The 21,757-nt window shown below is 44.0% G+C and overlaps 1 protein-coding gene across 4 annotated transcripts in view; it reads left to right on the forward strand.

Moving 5' to 3' along the window:
• Nucleotides 1-21,757, forward strand: part of TLCD4 (TLC domain containing 4) — a 394,086-nt gene that overhangs the window by 223,492 nt on the left and 148,837 nt on the right. For all 4 annotated transcript variants that reach the window (XM_078641293.1, XM_078641289.1, XM_078641285.1 and 1 more), the window contains exon 4: nt 17,149-17,207. In XM_078641293.1, coding sequence (XP_078497419.1) covers nt 17,149-17,207 — 59 coding nt within the window. The remainder of the gene's footprint in view (nt 1-17,148; nt 17,208-21,757) is intronic.

Raw genomic sequence — 21,757 nt, forward strand, 5'->3', positions numbered from 1 at the left:
CGCTCGTTGATGGGCGACAACACGCTCCACACGGTCCTTTACTCGGCCCGCTTGCGGCGGGGTCTGCCGAGGGTCACGTGCCTCGTTTTTGCCATATGGAGGCAGGCCTTGCGCCGCATGGGCTGGTGGGGTCGCCTGACCGCTGAGACGCCGCTATGGCACAATGGTCTGTTACCCGAGTTGTCGGCCTTATCAGGATTATACGGCTGGGATGCGATTGGGATTTCGCAACTGGGAAATGTGATGTCCGGAACGACGCTCAAGTCCTTTCAGGCACTTAGCGTTGAGTTCAATATGCCCCAGTCCCAATTTTTTCGGTATTTACAACTTCGACACGCACTGATGGCCAGTATTGCCAACTTGGATTCCCCTCCCCGATTTTAGTCCCATTGAGGCAAAAGTCTTTATGGGCGATCTGGGAGATAAGAAAGTCTCCCGCATCTATCAGACTTTGGTCACTCATTGCTCCTCCACCCTTCTTCCGTTAAAGGCGATTTGGGAAGCTGATGTTGGCCCCCTTGACGAAGATGACTGGAGGGAGGCTCTGGAGTCCCCTAAGGGAGCAGCCATTGCTATACGGCTTAGACTAATCCAATTCAAAATTCTCCATAGGGCCTACTTCACCCGTGAACGACTGTGGAAGGCTGGCTTGATTGGGTCCCCGGAATGTTTGCGCTGCGGGAATGCAGTGGGCGGTTTGCTCCATACGTTATGGTCGTGCCCGAGGCTGGTAGGTTTCTGGAGGGGTGTATGGGGCTGCCTGTCGGAGGTACTGCGTTGGACTCTTCCTCGCACCCATCGCCTGGGTCTACTCCACATCTTAGAGGGGGTTGGGGGAAACATATATAAACGACACTTGCTGCTCCTGGGACTGGTGATAGCCAAAAGGGACCTGGCCCGGGCTTGGAAGGATGTGAGGGCCCCCCCCCTGTGTGCTTGGAAGGCCGGACTGGACTTTTGCATGGGCCTGGAACGACAGATTTTTGAAGCACGGGGTTGCCCTCGCAAACATTTCAAGATATGGAAGAGGTGGGCTGAGTATAGGGGGCTGACACTTGACCCTCCAGCGGAACTGGAGGAAGATCTCTAGAATTATGTTCTTGGCAAGTTCTTGCATTATGCTACGAATCTTATATCATGATGAGACACAACGGCGATTTCTACACGCGTGCAAGGGGGTAGGGTGGGACACAGGGGTGGAGTTGGGAGGAGTGGGTAGTTGGGGTTTATAAGGGTGGGAGAAGGCATAGTGATGTTCCTTTATATTTGTCTTTCTTGACTGCTTGGTTGGACGCTTGGTCCTGTGCTGCGATTGTAACATGATGCTTAGTGGTGTTCTCCTGACTGTGGGGAGCCACGCGTATTCCTTGCCTGATCCTACCAATAAAATTTGTTGTGAAAAAAAAAAGAAGGGCCAGCAGTGTCCGTGTTGCTTGCAGTGTGAGATTGAAGAACATTTTTAAGTTCCGCAGGCTCTTTAAAGGACCAAGTTCGATTTTGAAACATCACCTTAAATATGCAGGGATGAAAAATGCCGTATCTGGCTCCAATAGATCGAAGAGGCGGACGAAGACTTAGGAACTCCTTCCTCCTAGCTGCTGTAGCGTTGGAGACATTTTGAGAAAGAAACAAATCTGACCAAGCCAAGAAATTTGTCGCTTAGCTCTAGCTGCAGAGGGGACTGAAAGCAGATCTGTGAATTTTAGGAAAGGGATGCTGACTCCTCTTGGTCTGACCGGAAACTGAGAGAGTGTAGGACGAGGACCAAGTCTGTGTGTTCTCTGAATGCTGAGGGATGTGGTAGAAGGCATGTCTAAGAGTTTCGGCAAGAAGGTTGTAAAAAAGGAGACAGGATCGTCACCCTCCAAAGCTTCAGGCAGACCATGAATGCGTATATTTTTCCTCCTATTTCGGTTTTCCAAATCTTCGGTATGTTGTTTAAAATTACGGACTTCCTTTTCTAAAGAAGAGAGTCTCTGGAAGTCGCCTTGGACCACCGAAAGTTGCTGTTCCATTGAAGATACTCTAGTTTCCATTGTAGACCATTTCTCCTCCAGGAATTGCATCTTGCTGTTTGTTTCCTCTACAAACGGACGCAAGGCGCAAATTTCCTCCAACAGCAGCTCCATGGAGATGGGAGGGGACACCTTGTCGGGAGGAGGTCCCTGCTTCAGAATTTTAGAAGCTGAAGACGGTGTAGATGATTTAGATGAAGACTGTGATGAGGAAGAGTGATTGGAAGACACCCCATCCATCGATCCTGCGGTAAATGGTGAGTCCAGGAAGAGAAGATGTTGATAAGGTACGTCTTTTAGGCACAAAGACAAATTGCGGCTTATGCAGTATACTCATATATAGGAGTCGCCAAAGTAGTGCAGAGTTCGTTGCACGAACTAACAAAAGTCGTGATATTTAAACATTCAGAAGAGATGACCAATGGAAATAACTGAAATGCTGCTTATTCTTGTCATAAGATGGAAGGCATGGTATGACTTGTAGCTGGAAAAAAACAAACCTGACTGAAGAGTGCCAAAAAATGATGCAAGCAAAATTATAACATGAAATGTAAAGCAGCAAAACTCCAGTCAGACAAATCATATAAGAATGACAGAATCCTTGAAAAAAAGAGAGATATCTTGAAAAACTTAGCGCTGCATATCCTTCAATAAAGCAGCTGATAGAACATTGAGGACAAAATGGAGGGTGCTCTGAGGTGAATAAAACAACAGGGTAGATGTCAGCCAACGCTGTGAGTCAGAAGGTATAATGCATTTTCCCCTCTAGAGATTGGCTGCAGGCATGAGGGCTATGATTCAGGGACAGAGCGCTGAAAAAGGGGTAAAACGTAGGCAATTCATATGAAGCAATGTTGAGGAGCCGGCGAACGCCTAAAATGGCGGACGCATTGTAGAAAAGTCATCCACGGCTATAAATAATGAAAGCACAGTGCGCTTGACGCAGGAAACAGCTCACCGGAATCCTGACATTGTCCGATTTTAGAAGCAGAGGTTTACGGGAAGAAAGGGTGCGAAATAACTCACCAGCGGATCTTCAGAAGTTCCAATGGAACGAAGCTCCCCCCTCAGGTGGCCATCTTGTACAGTGCCGAAACCCCGCCCCCCGTTTTTCTCCTTTTGAAGCTACCACTAGAAGCCATGTAAACTATCTCTATAAAAACTCTGAGGGCTGTTTACAAAGCAAGCCGTTCAGTCCATTCCACTGCTAAATTCATTACCTGTTCCCACCTAGAAGAGTTGCTAGCCTTTACTGAAGAGTGCTTTCCTCTGAAGAGGATGATCCCTCCCAAATTATCCACGTGAACAGACCTGGCCCAACAGAATACCGCACAGCATCAATGGAAGGCACATCAACTGAGCCTAGATGCGACAGATCACCAAGGTAATGGTCAGGCTAACTGGAAGTCATTCACATTTTTTACACCTTTAAACTTTCAGATGCCATGAAGTCGCTAGAAAGCAACATGTTGGTGCTGTTAAAAAATTAAGGAATAAATAAAGAAATTTATTTACTAACACTTGACCCAGGCTTCAGTGTAGTATCCATCTTTCTGCGCTTCTGAAAAAGTGCTGGTATGGTAAACTAGTCACTCTTCCAAGTGTTCCAGCCTAAACGAAACCAATGAAACAAAAAAAGACATATCAGTTTTCTTAAACATAAAGTAGTGTATGTTAATGATGCCTGGTCATGAATAACTAATATGACATCTTAATATGGTCATTATTCTGTAGTAAAGTAAAGTTTTTAAATTGGAGCTTCTATTGGAAAAGAAAATCATCTTAGGCCACAACTTTACAAACACTTCCACACAAGTTACATTTATTTTATGATCAGTTTATCAGAAATATATGTTTTTTAAATATTTGCAAAATCTGCTTCGGCTATGCTGTTTTCTTTTAAATTGTACTTCGATGATATTATTAAAAAGTTCATATTTTTCTGCACCATGATGTCCATTTTGCCCAGTTACATTCAGAGATTTTTTTGCAAGGAAAAACTAAGCTACGCCCCACAACTTTCAGACCGTCCATACATTTATGGCTAGGCTAGCTGACTCTATACACTGCCTTTATTGTAGTCCAATTAGATGATCGGTTGTGAGACTGTGTCTTAGCATATTTCTTTCAAGGTTAATCAAATCGATGTACACCTCTCGTCCGTGAAGGGCATGAGACCGCTCTACAATCTTTGTTCATATAGTTCAAAGCTGGCAGCCAAATAAATGTGTTTGTATTATGTGTGTATGTGTTATTTGTAAAGTGCAAACCTAGCCAAAAGGAAGTGGATTGCTGTACAGGGTCTAGAGCAAAGATACCAGCATTGAATAATTGGAGCGGCAACTGACTTCTGGAAGCAAAAATGTACTGTTACTGCCTCGTGACTTAGTCTTCTTTAAAGAGGTGTGTTTTCAAGTCTTGGCATCAGGAGCACTCCAACCCTGCTTCTATTTAGGTCTTTTGTTCCATATAGACAAGGTGCCTTGACGGAAAGTGCATTTTACCTTGTTTTTTCTTTTTACTCATCTTTGACTCTAGTTTGTCCTGGATGAGGGGAGCTTTTCGGTCAGTTAAGCACAGTTGCTTGTTGTGATGGCTTTGTAAATGACGCAGCTAGCTTTAAAGATGGCGCGGGTCAGCAAGGGGAACCTCTGAAGTTTCACCAGCATGGAGGGATGTGGTCATATTTCTTCAGTTCATGAATGAGATAAACTGCAACACATATGATGCCCTTAAAACAGTGCCAGTGTGGAGGCCAGAGATAGGGTATTTCCCCATCTAGAAGCAAGAGGGCACCAGCTTGAACAACAGTTCTGAAGTAACCTTCTGGAACGAACATTTCACTTTCCTTAGTAGAGCGAGCTAGTTCCAGGCTGTCTAGTTTTTCCTGGCAGAGTGTTGCTTGTGGGTGAGAATGGTATCCAGTATAAATCCAAATGACTTGGCTAAAAGGTGAATGTGAAGCCATCTTCATTGAGCCAGGTTTGGACTGTTTCTTGCTTGTTGTTCTTGGAAGATAACAGGATAGTTCCTCATTGGTACTGCCTTTTGTTTTTGCTTTCTGTTTATTACTGGTTTCGCTGATACCATTATTTGAAACATCAATGACCAGTCTATGTTTTGTAGGAATTCGATTCCCATTTCATCTTAACCCTCTTACCGCCCAAGCTCCTGGGTCATTAGGGTCTGGGAACCTCATAATTTCTTTTATGGCCAATAGGACATCCTCACAAAAAAATGGAAAGTACAGGAAAATGTTATCGTACGTGAAGTGGGTTGCATTCCTCTCCACTTTCCCCCCACCATCTGTCACTGTTATTTTTGAACATGTTGTGAAGTTTGCCTGCTGGGAGATACCAACTCATCATGATCCTAATGGAGGATTCTCTTGGGAACTCTTATTTTCTGTTTACATATTTATCTTTCAACAAAGTTTTCCATGCGACCTGTGGTATATCTTTATTCCTTATTATTTCCCACCTGTTCATGTAGTTCCACTGTCCATGTGCTGCCAGATTAGCAAGGATTTTACATAGTTGTGTTACTATACCATTGGAACCTTCTAAGGTTGTCACCAATCTTTCTAAGTGCTTCACTAGACAATGTCTGGATCTTTACTTTTCTGTTACCCTAAAGGTGTAGCACTATTCAAACAATTTAATGTAACCCCTTTTATGCATATCTGCTAATAATTAACATTCCTTGTCTTGTCAATTTTTTATACCAGGTTTCCACATAAGCTGGGGTAACTTTTACATAGCTTTAAATAGGTGTAGGAAATATTGTTAGTACCCTTGATTCTGCTCTTGAATCTCAAATCTTCACAACCATCTTAGAGATTATACGCCAGGCAAATCTCAATGATCTGGCATGCCTGGGGACCCAGAAGATGTGCCATATAGGCATACCAGCTGATGCTCTGTTCATATGAACCTAGTGATTACTGGCTGCCTGCTGTGCTAATTCACATTGTATCTATAGTTGTGCAGCCTTATACTGGTATCTGATTTCTAATATTCCTTTACCTCCCATTCTTGTAGATTCCAAAAGCCGCTTCTTCGAGAGCCTAGTGGTTATCTTCTGCCATATCAAGAACATCTAAAAGCCTCTGCAACGTCTAAAAAGTTCCCCATCTACATATATTGGGAAAAGCTGAGCAGGATAAGGAAGCTTTAGTGTTATCACTACTAGATGTGATGGTTGTACCACACACGAGTCTTTATGTTCTCAAGAGTAGCATTATATTTGCTCCAAAAAGGGCAGGTATTTGGGGTGTAATATGCATGCCAAAATATTCACAGTACATTTCTGACATCTGAAGGGAAAGCTATGTTATGTTATGTGAATTTGTAGAGCGCCGCTAATCACCTGTAAGGGTATCCAGGCTCTGAGTATGGCAGATCTGAGGGGGGAAGAGGAGATAATTTCTGTTTTATCTGGAAGAGCCATGTCTTCCTTCAGAAGTCCATAAGTGAGGGGGGTACTGAGATGTTTTGGGAGGTCGTTTCAGGTCTTGGCTGTGAGGCAGGAGAAGGAACGTCCTCCGCTTCTGGTCTTCTTAATGCAAGGAAGGTGTGCTTTTGCTTGAAACACAGATACAAGGTGTCTGGTGGATTGGTAGAAGTTGAGGCAGTGTTTGAGATAAGCTGGACTGGTGTTGTGTGGCGCTTTATAGGCGTGGGTGAGTAGCTTGAACTTATATCTTTCCTGCGCTGGGAGCCTGTGGAGATTGTGGAGCTGTGGAGAGATGTGGTTATTTTGCAGGATGCTCAGGATGAGTCTGGCGGCTTTCTGGGTGGTTTGGAGTTGGTGTTGTACATGGGCTATGATTCCTTTGTAGAGGGTGGTTCTGCAATCAACTCTACTTGTGATAAGAGCCTTGGTGATGGTTTGTATGGTGTTCAGTGGGATCCACTTCAAAATCTTGTGTAGCATTTCCTGGATGTGGAAGCATGATGAGGAGACGGCGTTGATCTGTCTGCTCATGGAGAGGTTGGTGTCCAGGATGATCCCTATGGTTCTTGGCGTGGTCCGTAGAGGTGGGTGGTGTGCCAAGCTCGGAGGGCCACCAAGATCGGTGCCAGGGGGAGTGGGTGTTGCTGAAGATTAGGACTTTGGTTTTGTCTGTGTTGAGCTGGAAGTAGTTGTTTTTCATCCATGCAGTGAAGTTGCTTATGCTGTTGATAAAGTTTTCTTTGCGGGTGCTGGTTGAGTCAGTAATGGAGAGGGTGAGCTTTTTGTCATCAGTGTAGGATACTATGTTGATTACATGGGCTCTGACAATGTCCACGAGGGGCATCATGTAGACGTTGAAGAGTGTTTGGCTGAGCGACAATCCTTTCATGGTAGATTTGTTTCTTGGGTTCTGAGGTGTAGGGGGGCATCTAACTCATTGAGTTCAGTCTGTGAGGAAGGACGATATTCACTTGAGGGCTAGTACGCAAATACCCAAGTACTAAAGGTTTCTGATTAGTGACATGAAAAGTACCATATAGAAAGCAGCGAAGAGGTCGAGGAGGATGAGTGTGGCCGTTTCTCCTCAGTCAAGGATGCTTCTGATGTCATCGATGGCCACAAGGAGGTGCAAAAGCCTGATTGAGAGATGTCGAGGGGTTAATGTCGTTCTAGGTGGACTGCGAGTTGGATATTGATGGCTTTTCCCATGACTTTAGCTGAGAAAGGCAAGAGCGAGATGGGTCTGTAGCTGCTGAGGGTGTTGGGGTCCGCTGTTGGTTTCTTCAATATGGTGTTGACTTCTGCATTTTTCCAGCAAGACGAGAAGGTGGCAGGGGTTATGGAAGTGTTAATGATAGCAGTAAGCACAGGGAACATAATGATTCTTCCACGTTGTATATGAAGTGGGGGCATGGGTCTGAGGGGGTCTCCTGAGTAGATGGTATTCCTTAGGGTTGTGTTTTTTTCGTTCAAGAGGGGTTTCTAGTGGCTTCGCTGCTGATTGGTGTTGAAGAAGGTGTCTGGCTGGTTGGGGGAGTTTTTATTGGTATGCTGTAGGTCGAATGTGTTGTAGATCTTTGCAATTTTCTGCCGAAGAAGTTTGAGAGGTTGTTGCAGACTGCTTTGGATGGGATGATGTTGTTTTCTTTGTGTCTTGTAGTTGTTGGTGGAAGAGGTTAAGAGCAGCTTTGTATGTGGATTTTGCGGTGGTGTTTTTTCAAGTGTCCATAGTCTTTCAAGTTGTTTGCAGTGGCCCTTGGACTCCCTGAGGTTTTCCATGTGCCAGGTGGGTTGTTTGTTCTTTTTGTAGGTCTTCTTTCTGGTGGGAGCAGTGTGGTTGGTTCAGTTGGTGAGCCATTTATTGAAGAGCTTAGTGTCGACATCGAGGTTCCAGGTATGGTTGGGTGGGCTTTCCTGTAGGGTCTTGGTCCAATTTCCTTTGGATATTTTGCCCCAGTGTCCTGATGGTGCTTTAGGTTTTTCTGGTAGGGTGGCTTGGTGGGTGGGTCTCTTGAAATGTATGTTGCAGCAGTCTGACTATGAGAGTTGGGTTGTGTTGGTGGTGGTGAGCCTGTTGTTGGGAGAAAACATAGGGTCAAGGATGTGGCCTGCTGTGTGGGTTAGTCCTTAGATGAGCTGGGTGAGTCAGAGTTAGGATGTTGAGGAGGGCTGTGGAGTGGCAAGATAGGTGCCCAGCTGCCTACTAATGTGGTTGCGCTACGGCCTACTTTATGTAGGTCCTGCGGTAGGTGGGGCTTCTGTGGGCGGGAAGAACGGTGATCGGAATAACTCAGGCGGGAAAACCCAGACAGCGACAGTGTCACTCGGTCAAAAGGCGGCAACTGGATCAGGATGGAACAAGCAGGAACGCAGTCCACTGGCAAGAGGCAAGCTAGGTGCCCAGGTGCCTACAGGTGTCCTTAGACATTTACTGGGGCACCAATCCGTCTGCAATACCATCATCTGAGACTAGTCTGTGTTAACCTTAAATATGGATGCTTTTCCAAACTGCTTTAAAGAGTGGTTGTCAGATTAGTTAAATACACTAGAGCATTGTCTGTAAACAGTGAAATCTTATGTTCCATCCCACCAAACCCTAATCCTTCTATTTCTGAATATTGTCTTTCTCCTAGCACCACAGTATCTATTGCAGTATCAAATAGCAGTGGCTACCTCAGGTACACTTGTCTGTTCCGCTTCATATCAGAAACTATCGGAAAAAATTATACATAATTCTAGCTCTCGGGTGTGCATAAGGAGCCATTACCTTACTGAGCCAGTGCTCTGCCAGCCTGACCCTCCGCATTACTTATTGTAGGAAAGACCCGCTCACCCTGTCAAAGGACTTCTTGGTAGCTAATAGTAACAAGATCTGTGGTATCTATCTTTTCCTGGAGTTTCTGACTAATTGCACCGTTCTTCTGATACCAGTAAATGTTTGTTTGTCATGTATAAAGCCTGATTGAACTTCATGTGTCAAGTATAGTAAGACCCATGCTAATCTGTTAGCTAATATCTCCATATATAGCTTAATGTCAATATTCATTAATGCAGTCGACCTACACTTTGAGAAGTCTTTACCTGGCTTTAGTAGCAGTACCACGTCTGCCACAAAAATAGAATCAGTTTGCGCTCCCCTTCCTGAAATCTGCCATTGACTGGAAACCCTGTGTCAGGTAGTTTGCAGAGGTTTTGCAGAATTTTCCTCTAAAACCATTGGCACCATAAGATTTTTTGGCATTTAACAGCATTAGCATCTGTCAGCGCCTCTTCAATCATGAAAGGGTTGGAGAGGCAACTTTGTTGTTCCTCTGTCAGAGTAGGGTACCATAGCCCTGTGAGGATTGCCAGTTGATCCTCTGATTTATCCCCATCCCACATATGAAGCTTTTGGTAGATTTCATGAAAAGCTGCTCCATTTTCCCTTTCACTGAAGATTTCTTTTTATCCTTCTCGTTCACAATATCCAGAATAGATTCCCTATTGTGTTTTGTTTGCGGGGGACGAACTAAAAGAATATGGGCTAGATGTATGAAGCCTATTGTGGTCACAAACTGCCTGATTTGCCGAATCAGGCTGTTTGCGAACGCAAAAAAGGATTTACAAATGTACAAAGCCCTAATTGCATTTCGGTAACCTGTTACCGAATCGCAGTTTTGGTTTGCGAATCGGTATTTGGAGGTGCGTATTTGGGGGCGTCCCTTCCAAATACCGATCCACACCGGTACAATTCACACTGGTATATGTGAATGTTTTGAGGCCGAAATATGGTCGCAGAATATTCTCACCTTACTGCCAACTCAAAGTTGGTGGTAACCCATTCGCAAATGGTAAGCGGTCCCCAAGGGACCACTGCCTGCTCTTAAAAAATGAAACTTAAACTTATCATTATTTCTTTTTAAACACATCCCGGTCTCTTTTTAGGAAAACGGTCTGCGTTTTGACAAAAGATTGCTTTATTTAAAATCACAGACATAGTGCTCTGCTGACCCCAGCCGGCCACCATATATGCGATGGCAGCAAATTGTAGTGGGTCACAGATCGAGACCTACATCATTAATATTCCAGAGGTAGGTCTATTTGCAACCCACTTCGAATCGCTAATGAAACTGAAAAGCGTTTTGTACATTAGGAGTAGCGATTTCCTAATTGTGATTCGTAGGGAATCACAATTAAGAAATCACTATTCCTAACTTTTGTACATCAAGCCCTATGTCCTTTATTGCTGTATTCGTAAGTTTTCCTGCTCAATAATAATAGGGCCCTTTCAGATTTGTTCGCTATAACTGTACTCAATTAAGGACCGTTTCTCTACAAAGGTAAGATCTAGCCCTCATCATGTTGTATTTTTCTTCTGCAGCTTTGAGTTCTTTTTCTAATTGTACTGCACCAGTGCCTTATTCATCTTACCAACGACAGCCAGTGCAATCCGTTTTCTTAATACAAAACTCTCTAGCAGAAAGACCTTCCCAGTTGTCAAATGAAACAGGTGAAACAACATAAGTAATAATAAAACACTCACGAGAAAGCAGATAAAAGTAGTATGAAATGTGTACACAGAATAATGAAATGTATAGTTTATATACATGAGGTAAATAAAACTAATGCATGTAAATGTAAATGTAGTTGAGCTTATATAGCGCACAGCTACCCGCAGTGGGTTTCCCGGCGCTTGCTTAGGGAACCCTTCCTGGTATTCCCCTGTGAGATAGCAGGGTATCCACAAGGTGAAAGTCAGGCATCCCGCCGCGAGGGGCCGTTGTGGAGATTAAGCAAGCTATTGCCCAGAGTCGCAGAGTGTGAACCCGTGAGTCGAGGAGGCACCGGGGCGAGAATTATCGAGTCCGTGGAATTTTTAGCCCAAGACCCCGCCGAGGCGGGGAATTGAACCCTGGTCCAGGACCGATCTCAGCTTCCGGGTCTGCTGCCTCTAACCCCTGAGCCACACTTCTCCACAATGCATCACCTAAAGATTGTAGTGGGGTTGAGCCTTGCATTCATACAGTGTTAAGTTAGCATGAGCTTATTAGAAGTTTAAACGCCATTTTACCTTTTGCTTTCTTTTGCACACGACACACACGTTAGATATTGTTTCGCGTTAGGCTGAGTGTTTTGCTTCACATGAGAATAACTTGTTTTTCTACATTGCTAGACTTGCTTCGTAAGCTTAGTCTGAACAGTGAGTGCTGAGGCCTTCAAGGTTATCAACACTGTTGCTGTTGTTCGAACTGATCAGCGCACGTTCTAGACATACCATATATGCAGCTGTGGACAGCTCAGATGCTGGCGCCTTTAATAATACACTGTGTAGACATGATTGAACACACTTGGAGAACATTCGAATACTGAGAGCTTGTGCAGAACTCGATGTGATTCATTCTGCTAATCTCTGAGGCATGGGGTAGCCTATGCAAGCCTAAGAGACCTTCTTTAGTTATAAAATAACCTACTAGCAAGGGAGGGTGAAATATAGGTATATATATATAACCTGTTTCCATTTAGCATTGTAACATGCTTTCTCCCTTTGTATTTTATGGAATAGTAAGTATGCTGACAATCTTAGTTCTTGTAACATGTCTGCTTGTATTAGCTAAGATGCTGCACCTGAGATCACAGCGTTAAAATAAAAATGTTAAACTTGCTCGTGTCTCCCTTTACTCCCTGTTCTGGACTGGTATGAGAGTATAATGAAAGAGTGCTCAGGTTTCCCTCCTCACCTGAGGTATCCTAAGTCGCATGTTGTGGGTTGTCTAATCATTGGTGACTTTGCTATAGGTCAAAGAACTAATGAGACACTGATGCTAGTCTGGTAGGGGATGTTGGGTACTAAGGTGAGTTTGTGGCACACCCTAATTCACTGAGGTCCTGAGTCTCTGTGCACAGTTCTGTGACTGAGCAGAATCCCTGCAACAAGATCAGTCAACATTCTGGCCAGGGACTGGAGGAGACCTTGACAGTCAAGCAGAAGTACTGATCAGGACCCTCAATGTTCCCTGCAGCAACACGTCTGTTCCACATCGAGCTCCTGTTAAAGCGCCACGGTTTCCCACCTTTTAATACCTTTCACTAACACCAAGAGACACTTCTAGAAATTCCCTCTCCCTTCATCTATTGCAAAACCAAGGCTGACCTTACCAGTCTGTGTCGAGGTCAAGACGGAAGCTTCCCACACCTCCGTGTTTTGACACCGAGACAGAGCTATACATTCAGGACATTTCTCTTTCAAAAACAGTATCAACTCTGTGAAAAGCACCAAGCGCTCATCCCTCAGTTATACAAAATAATCGATGGTCAATGTACTGTTCCTAATAGCATCACATGCATACACAAGTTCATGTGGTCCGGAATGAGGGCAGTGTGTTTCTTTGTCTCAAACTTTGTTTCCTACTAAATTGACAACAGGTTTGAAGTCCATCTAATGTAATCCTACTCCTCATAAGTTATAACTTACTGATGCATTTTGCCATCTGAAGGGACAACGTTCAAATGAGCTGTACCTCGTGCAAAAACACGTAATTAATGGTTTTGTCCATTAATATTACTTTATGAACATATATGATCAAGTAATTACCCATTAATAACATTGACCTTGCTTTGACTTTGAACATTGTGGGGAGAAGATAGATTGGTGTCTTAATTAGCATACACTTTTTTATTTAAATATTTTATGGTGTGAGACCCTTCAAGGTGCAACACGTGTTATTCCCTATGGTAGTCTCACCTGGACAGCTGCTAAGACTCAAAATCAAAATGGCTGAAAAATGTGCATATTGTAGAAGTGTATTGAAACTGACATGGGGAGACTGCCATGTGTACTTGTACAAGTTGTGAAATTCTACTGGCCTCTGTTCTTTTTACACTAACACCACCACTGGGTCTGGGCACCCAACAGCACAGCTTGCCACAAGCTACTTATAAACAGAACAGAGTGCACGTGCTGCTATCGATTCTCTTTTGCCTGAATGCTTTTGGCTAAAACATCTGAAATGAAACCAATGTTTTATGTGCAAATAGTCACTTTTTATTTTAGTTTTCTTGCGTCAATTATTTAATTTTTGACTTTTTTGAAAATTATTTCAAACAACGTTTTCGTTTTTACGACCTTATGTACAACACAACAAATATTTACAATATTTACTGACAATTTTTCATCATTCAGACGACAAACATACCTCTTCCATACAATGCACTATATACAACACTTGAATCCCAAACAAACAAAGGAGAAAATATAACAATTATTTTCAGTTGAAACAATGAATTATTGCAACAAAGCCATATACAATTTATACAAAAGGATGAAAATTTGTACAATTTTTATGTCACTCTAGATTTTTTGGCTTTTCCAGTCTACGCGTTTCGAACTCGTGTATCTATGGAGTTCTCATCAGGACCGTAGTCTCTCAGTTCTTAAGAGACCATACTGGATTCAATTGTTCCCGTCGTAAGAAATGAACTTATTTAGCGGACCTCTTTTTTGTGCTGTACTGTTTTTTCTATCAGTGTACATCCACTAATTGAGAAATCAAGCTCCGTGGACCTTAGGGTTCTGTGCCTTTGTCCGATCTGGTTGATTCGGACGAGGCGGGTGTAGCGTTCTGTCTCCCTCGTTAGTCAGCCGCGTTCTCAGTGTGAACGTTTCCGGGTCCGCAAAGGATGCCCCATGATCCTTTGCGGACCCGGAAACGTTCACACTGAGAACGCGGCTGACTAACGAGGGAGACAGAACGCTACACCCGCACAGAACCCTAAGGTCCACGGAGCTTGATTTCTCCATTAGTGGATGTACACTGATAGAAAAAACAGTACAGCACAAAAAAGAGGTCCGCTAAATAAGTCCATTTCTTACGACGGGAACAATTGAATCCAGTATGGTCTCTTAAGAACTGATGAGAACTCCATAGATACACGAGTTCGAAACGCGTAGACTGGAAAAGCCAAAAAATCTAGAGTGACATAAAAATTGTACAAATTTTCATCCTTTTGTATAAATTGTATATGGCTTTGTTGCAATAATTCATTGTTTCAACTGAAAATAATTGTTATATTTTCTTCTTTGTTTGTTTGGAATTCAAGTGTTGTATATAGTGCATTGTATGGAAGAGGTATGTTTGTCGTCTGAATGATGAAAAATTGTCAGTAAATATTGTAAATATTTGTTGTGTTGTACATAAGGTCGTAAAAACGAAAACGTTGTTTGAAATAATTTTCAAAAAAGTCAAAAATTAAATAATTGACGCAAGAAAACTAAAATAAAAAGTGACTATTTGCACATAAAACATTGGTTTCATTTCAGATGTTTTAGCCAAAAGCATTCAGGCAAAAGAGAATCGATAGCAGCACGTGCACTCTGTTCTGTTCTTTTTACAGCAGCAGATGACTAGGGCCCCATATTCCATTGCTAGAGGCTGGTGTTCTTCGCCCATAGTGTATGAAACCCACCAATGAGCTGAGTTATGACACACAATCTTTCAGAAGATACTCCCTGGCCAAACGGCACTGGCATACCTCACCAAGTGGAATGATGCACAAGTATTATCACATTGGACGTCCACAAACAGTAACGTAGACTGGCACTGGTACGCAATATGTGACAACTTGCAATGCTGAGGCACTCTGTCCACACCCTTGACTAAGAGGACTGTGACGGGCAACTGAGCTTTACTCTGTTCACCCCAAACACAGAACACAACTGACTGCACATTGGGCAACTGACTCTGACCACTCACAAAGGAACGTGGGGGCCTTTCCGTATGTTGCGGCTTTAAAAAATAAAAAAAGTCTACATTTGTAAAGCGCACAATCACCCGTAAGGGTCTCTAGGCGCTGGGGGGCCGTCGGGAAGATTAAGCGAGCTATTGCCCAGAGTCACATGGTGCTGGGCTGACCTGCCGCCGGAGCCGGGGATCGAACCGTGGTCCCCAGATTCCAGCGTCAGTCGCCCTGGCCGCGGCGCCACACCTCTTCCAGAACAGAGGCCTGTAGAAGTTTGCAAGTAGTACAGGTACACATGAGAACAACCCCACATTGGGAACATTGTATTCATTTTATGTAAGTTCCAGTACACATATACAGTATGTTATTTTTCAGCCATTTCAGCTCTGAGTCTTAAAGTGCCCAGGTAAGACTAAGAAATAGAATTACAAGTGTTGCACGTGGTGGGTCTCGCACCTTAAAATATTTACAGAAAGTTGGTTGCTAATTAAGGAATTATTTTTGCTTCTGTCCACAGTGGTCCATCCAAAGGATGGTTACCGGTATGAATGATTAGTTACTTGACCACATATGTTCTTAGAGTAGTTCTAATGAACAAAAGCATTGATTAGATTTAGTTTTGCACAAAATGTCCTGAAAGGTAACTTTATCTTGGCCTGAGGAAGACTTTGTTTGAACTTTGTCCCTTACATCGCAGGTTGAAATGCATTGCACATCATAATTTGTGCGGAGCATGATTTCATTGGATGAACTTTATATCTGTTGTCAATTTAGTGGGAAATGGTGTTCGAGTCAAAGAAATACATTGCCCTCAATAGGTACCACATGAACTGTATCTTTATTTTGTGAATGCATCAATTTCCTGTATTAATACTGTTTATACATTCCTGTGGCTGAATCCATTAATATGTATTATTAATGCATATTGTATCACTTTTTTCATTATATGTTAAGTTTGCACATATCAGTTAAGAAATCTATTGTGCCTTTAATTGCTTTTTACTTAGAAAGGTGCTAATTTGGAAAGACTACTCAAAGATAATACAATAAAAATGATCAAGTGTAACACACTGAATAAAGATTTTATGTTACTTTCATTTTATTGCTTATGAATTTAATGCTGCAACGGTTTTTATTTTTTATACACTAGGATCTGGAACAGCATTTCCTCTCCCATTGAGCTTGCACCATCATTCCTATCATTCAGATAGGAACTTAAAATTCACCTCTTCATGGAACACTGCATTGACTCTCAAGCAGGGCCACACGGCTCCTCTGGCTGTTAGCCCAGCAACAGAAATTCTCTTTATTGTATAAAATTCTGAAACATACCCAACCCAGAGACCTGTCCTCGTGCCCTGTTATCAAATCACTGCATGGTTTCCAATATATAAAATACATAAGCACAGATGCAGCTTCATTCTAACATGGTCGGAATTATCATGTGGTAAAACCACCTGGGTGTTTCCTGGTGCTTTCAAGTAATACCTAATGAAATTTTTCCAGAGGCCTAATGTAATCTGTCTCCAATTTTACATTCCTCTACACACTTGGAATAAAAGGAAGTAGTGTTATAAACACGTAGATGACTGTGCATTGAATTAAAATCTGCCCTTCAAAGCTAGCCTCACCTTTCTTGTTTTCCTATTTTAACACGTTTGTCCACAAAAGTATGTCATTTGTGCTGTTGAGGATAGGTGTAATGATCTGATATTTGTGAAAAGCTGCAAACGTCTCAAGTTCTTCTTTATGGGTCAAGGACCACGTAGCTACACTGAGAATTTGATCCTGCTGTGGAAATGTGAGTCCTTCCATTTTTTCATGCCATTGTTTTACTGTCTGTCAAATTCTCTGTGTTTTGTACAGAGTCAGATTATTGTGTAATGAATATGTGTAATACATACTGCATGTTTAGATCTATGTCACTCCATATAATTGCCCTTCTGTGTTAATGTATTTTTAGGGGGGACCCCTTCCTGGTAAAACTGAACGTCGCTGTAACCTCAGGCTACCTCATTTCAGGTATTATAATTGATATTTTATTTGAATTTTGTAGCAACATGATTATGGTAAAAGGCCAACAAAATATGTTGTAATAAGTTACCATAGCATTTGAAATAAAGTTATAGTCACTTCAAGCATTGTGCTTACAATACAATTGTTACTGATGTAGTATAGAACACATCTAGACCTTAGTTGCTTCCCGTTCAAATAAAGACATTACATAAATCATAACATTTACAGCACATTATTGGACATTATTCTGGTGTCCATATTACCAGACATCAAACATGAATACCAATCTAGGTTTGTAGTAAATGGACAACCGTTTACAACATCAGAAGGGCAGTTCACCTTGTCCACAAAATTAACAAAAAAGATAGCATAGCTGCTGGTGCCATTGGATGCAGAGAAAGCATTTGAAAAGGTGAGCTGGTCCTTCCTCAGGAAAGTGCATGAAAGATATGGTATGGGAGAAATCTGGATAAAGATGGTAATAGCAGTGGGCCCAGAATATTCAAAAGATTTTAAAATCCAAATTGGAGCGAGGCAGAGACACCCAATGTCACCCTTACTATTCATACTAGCGATGCAATCTCTAGCGATGACTACGAGAAGGCAAAAAGAAATCAAGGCGTTAGACTTTGGCAGTATCCAAAAATAAGCTCTCTCTTTTTGTAGACAGCATACTTTTATACATAACTAACCCATAGCAGTTGATATACCACCAAGTGACACTACTAGGAATATTTGTCAAAATATTAAAGCATTAGGTGATCACTGATAAATCTGTATTATTGCCTCTGGGGTAGAAGCAGCCAAAAGAGAATTTATAAAGATCCAGACTCCCATCAGGATGTATCATTGATTCATGAGGAACTTTGGGCTAAATATCATATCCAAAGTAATAGATCTCCATGCAGCTAACATTGTTTCTTTTTTTGAGGATAGAAAAAAAGATTTGAACAAATGTAAACATTTGCATTTCTGATGGATACACCTGCCAGTGGATTCCTCACCTTGTGAATATCCCCCTGCTTCAGCAACATTCGGAAATTCTTTTTGTAGCTTCGCGCTGACGTGGTCGACGTCACAGAAGCACGGCATCGCGCGCGGCTCCGCTGACATCACCGACTCCATAATAGGCCCACGTCGGCGTGATGACATCAGTTCCCTTTTTTCCGCGTCGTCGACGCTAACGGTTTTCAAGGGATCCTCTGTAGGTGTTTAGTAACTTTGTTACTGTTTGTTTCCATTAGTGTCTTCTTGCTTCTTTGTCTCCTGTCGAGATGTCTACGAAGAAGACCGGTTTCGAGCCGTGCGGAGAATGTGAGAAGATGTCGTTCACTGACCCGCATGAGGATTGCCTTTGGTGCCTGAGTTCGGACCATGATGTTCAAGGGTGCTCTTCCTGCAAGAAGATGAACCCAAAAGCCCTTCGTGAAAGAGAGACGAAGCTTCTGGTTGCCAAATTGAAAGGTAAAAAAGAGGAGAAGTCTTCGAGGTCGCGTTCGAGGCGGTCGAGGTGTCGCACGGCGTTGCCTTCGAAGTCATCGCCGGGGCATGCTTCTAGATCAGCAAAGAAGAAGCACAAGAAGAGAAAGCACGAATCACGACATCACACTGGGAAGGATTCGGATTCGAGACCGAAGTCGCCAAGTAGGAGACGTCGTAAAGAGAAATCCCCTTCTCCAGTTGTGGATCCGGTAGGTGAAGTTTTGCCTGTGGAGTCACCGGAGCATTCACCGGCTCCGGTGTCGAATCCCTCTCCGGCGCCGTCTCGATCTCCTGTTCAAAAGGAAGAAGAGGCTCCCTTGCCTGAGGGTTCGACGACTCCGGCTCACCAACCCGAAGAAGAGGAGACAAATCCGGTGCCTCCTCGAGGGCAACCTGTGGGTCCTTACCCTCCTTTTCCAGGTCCAGGTCAAGACCCTACACAGTTTTTAAACGCCATGTATGGTGTCTTTTCGAGAGCTATGTACCCCTCTGGAGCACCGGCAGGTCCCATGGGTCCTTTGGCATACAACCTGGGAGTCCCCCAGTCTTATGCTTCAGCTCCGTCTATGCCATTTATGCCGGCGCCGACTCCGCCTTGGCATTTCTCGTCGCTGCCGGGGTCTTTGACGCCGATACCTTCGTCGCCGGCCCGACCTCGAGAGCTTCGACTTGTGCTTCCGGATCCAATCTCGACGCCGGCTCTGGCTCCATTGGAGTCGATCGCGGATCCGCCGACGCTGCTCTTGAAGGAGAGGTTGAGGCGTGTGCTCAGCGTCTTCTCGAAAAACAGAGGTAAAGAGAGGCTGAGGTTGAAGAAGGTGAGCTGCAGGATGACTATTTTGATGATCTGAGGGAGGATAGCGGATTGAAACTATCTCCAGACTGGGAGCTATCCTCTGTGTCGGATTCCCCTTCAAAGGACGTTGCACCATACCATGTGGTCATCAAAAAGGCAGCAGAACTTTTGAATTTAAGTCTTCCTACTGCTGAGTTCAAGTCTAATTTGTTGACAGAAGTCCTCCATTCCCCGTCTTCTGTTGTGGAACCTATGCTTCCTTTCAATGATGCATTGACGGAACCTATTTTGGAAGTATGGAATAGACCTCTCACTGCTCCTGCTGTTGCTAAAGGTGTTGCAAGGAGATACAGGGTGGCGCCTGGTGACCCGGACTTTTTATCATCGCACCCTTTACCGGAGAGCTTGGTAATACAGGCAGCCTATTCAAAGAAATCTGTGGGAGCTTTCCCTCAGGTGCATGGGGACAAAGAGTCAAAAAAGCAGGACCAAACTGCGAAGAAAGTGTTTTCATCGGCGAGTATGGCTCTTAAGTCAACGAATGCCACATGTCTCTTGGGGAGGCCCCTAAGATTCCAGAGGAGGACAGGAAACATTTTAATGTGGTGCTGGCTGACACTCAAGCTGCTGCACGTCAAGTCATACAAAGTGGACTAGACACCCCTGACTCGGTGGCGAAAGTTATGGGGACTTCAATTGCTACAAGAAGAGCAGCCTGGTTGAAGTCTTCTGATTTCTCTGCGGACGTCCAAGCTGCTTTATTGGATCTGCCCTTTGATGGCTCAGGTCTTTCTGGAAAAAAGGCTGATGCAGCTTTGGAGAGGTTTAAAGACAGCAGGGTTACAGCCAGGTCTTTGGGACTACAGTCCAGAGGAACTGTGAAAGGATGTCAAGTCTCCTCCTCCTCTTCCTCTTGCCAATCCCCTTCAACATCAGCAAAGCAGCCCTAGATCCGCCATTCCGGATCATGCGGGTCCTGTAGGGGGTCGGCTTACCTATTTTCTACGGGATTGGGAATCGGTCACATCGGACCTTTGGGTTCTCAATCTCGTGGAGAATGGGTATGCACTTCCCTTTCGGGAATTCCCTCCGAATTACCCTCCTTGTCAAGGGTTTTGCTCAGAGGACCACCTGCTACTCCTGCAGGAGGAAGTCCTGGCGTTGTTAAGAAAAGGTGCGATAGAGGTGGTTCCGGTGCAGGAAAGGGGTCACGGATGCTACTCCCGGTATTTCCTGATCCCCAAGAAGAATGGCAGACTTCGTCCGATCCTGGATCTCAGGATCTTGAACCTTTTTCTGAAGCAGGAGAAGTTCAAGATGCTCACCCTTGCGCAGGTTCTTCAAGCGCTGCTGGAAGAAGACTAGATGGTGTCGATCGACTTGCAGGATGCGTATTTTCACATCCCTATCCTGAAGTCGCACAGGAAGTATCTCCGTTTTACGGTGGGTTCGCAACACTACCAGTTTGCGGTCCTTCCGTTTGGTCTTACTACTGTGCCTCGAGTCTTCTCCAAGGTGATGGCTGTGGTGGCTGCACATTTCAGAAGGTCAGGGATTCCAGTATTCCCTTATCTGGACGATTGGCTGATCAAAGCAAAATCTCCAGAGAAAGTGCTCCATGATCTGTAAGTCACAACTCGGTTGTTGTACAGGTTGGGTTTTTCGATAAATGTGCCCAAATCTCACCTGGTGCCCTCCCAGTGCAACCTGTTCATAGGTGCTGTACTGGACACAACTGTATGTCGTGCATTCCCTCTTCCTCAAAGGATTCGCGACATACAGGAAATGATTCCTTTATTTTACAATGGAGCGGTCGTTCCAGTCCTGAAGGTCCTTCGTCTGCTCGGTCTGATGGCTTCCTGCATTCTGCTGGTCAACCGTGCACGCTGGCACATGAGGGCACTCCAGTGGTGCCTCCGCAGGCAGTGGTATCAACACAACGGAGATCTCAGGTAGTCGATCAGGATCTCCAGAGAAAATGAAGCGGATCTGTCTTGGTGGAGCGTGGAGGGCAATCTGTCTCAAGGAAAGCCCTTCCACCTACCTCCATCGGTGGCCACGGTGATAACTGATGCATCCACTCTAGGGTGGGGTGCTCATCTGGGGGATCTGGAGATCAAGGGTCTTTGGTCTCCAGAGGAAAGGTTGCTTCACATCAACCTTCTAGAGTTGCGGGCGATACCTCTGGCGCTCAAGGCCTTCCTCCCTTCCCTTCGCGGTCAGTCTGTTCAAGTCCTGACTGACAACACTACCGCGATGTGGTATGTCAACAAGCAGG

The sequence above is a fragment of the Lissotriton helveticus genome, chromosome 1_1 (assembly GCF_964261635.1).
Source record: "Lissotriton helveticus chromosome 1_1, aLisHel1.1, whole genome shotgun sequence".
NCBI lineage: Eukaryota > Metazoa > Chordata > Amphibia > Caudata > Salamandridae > Lissotriton > Lissotriton helveticus.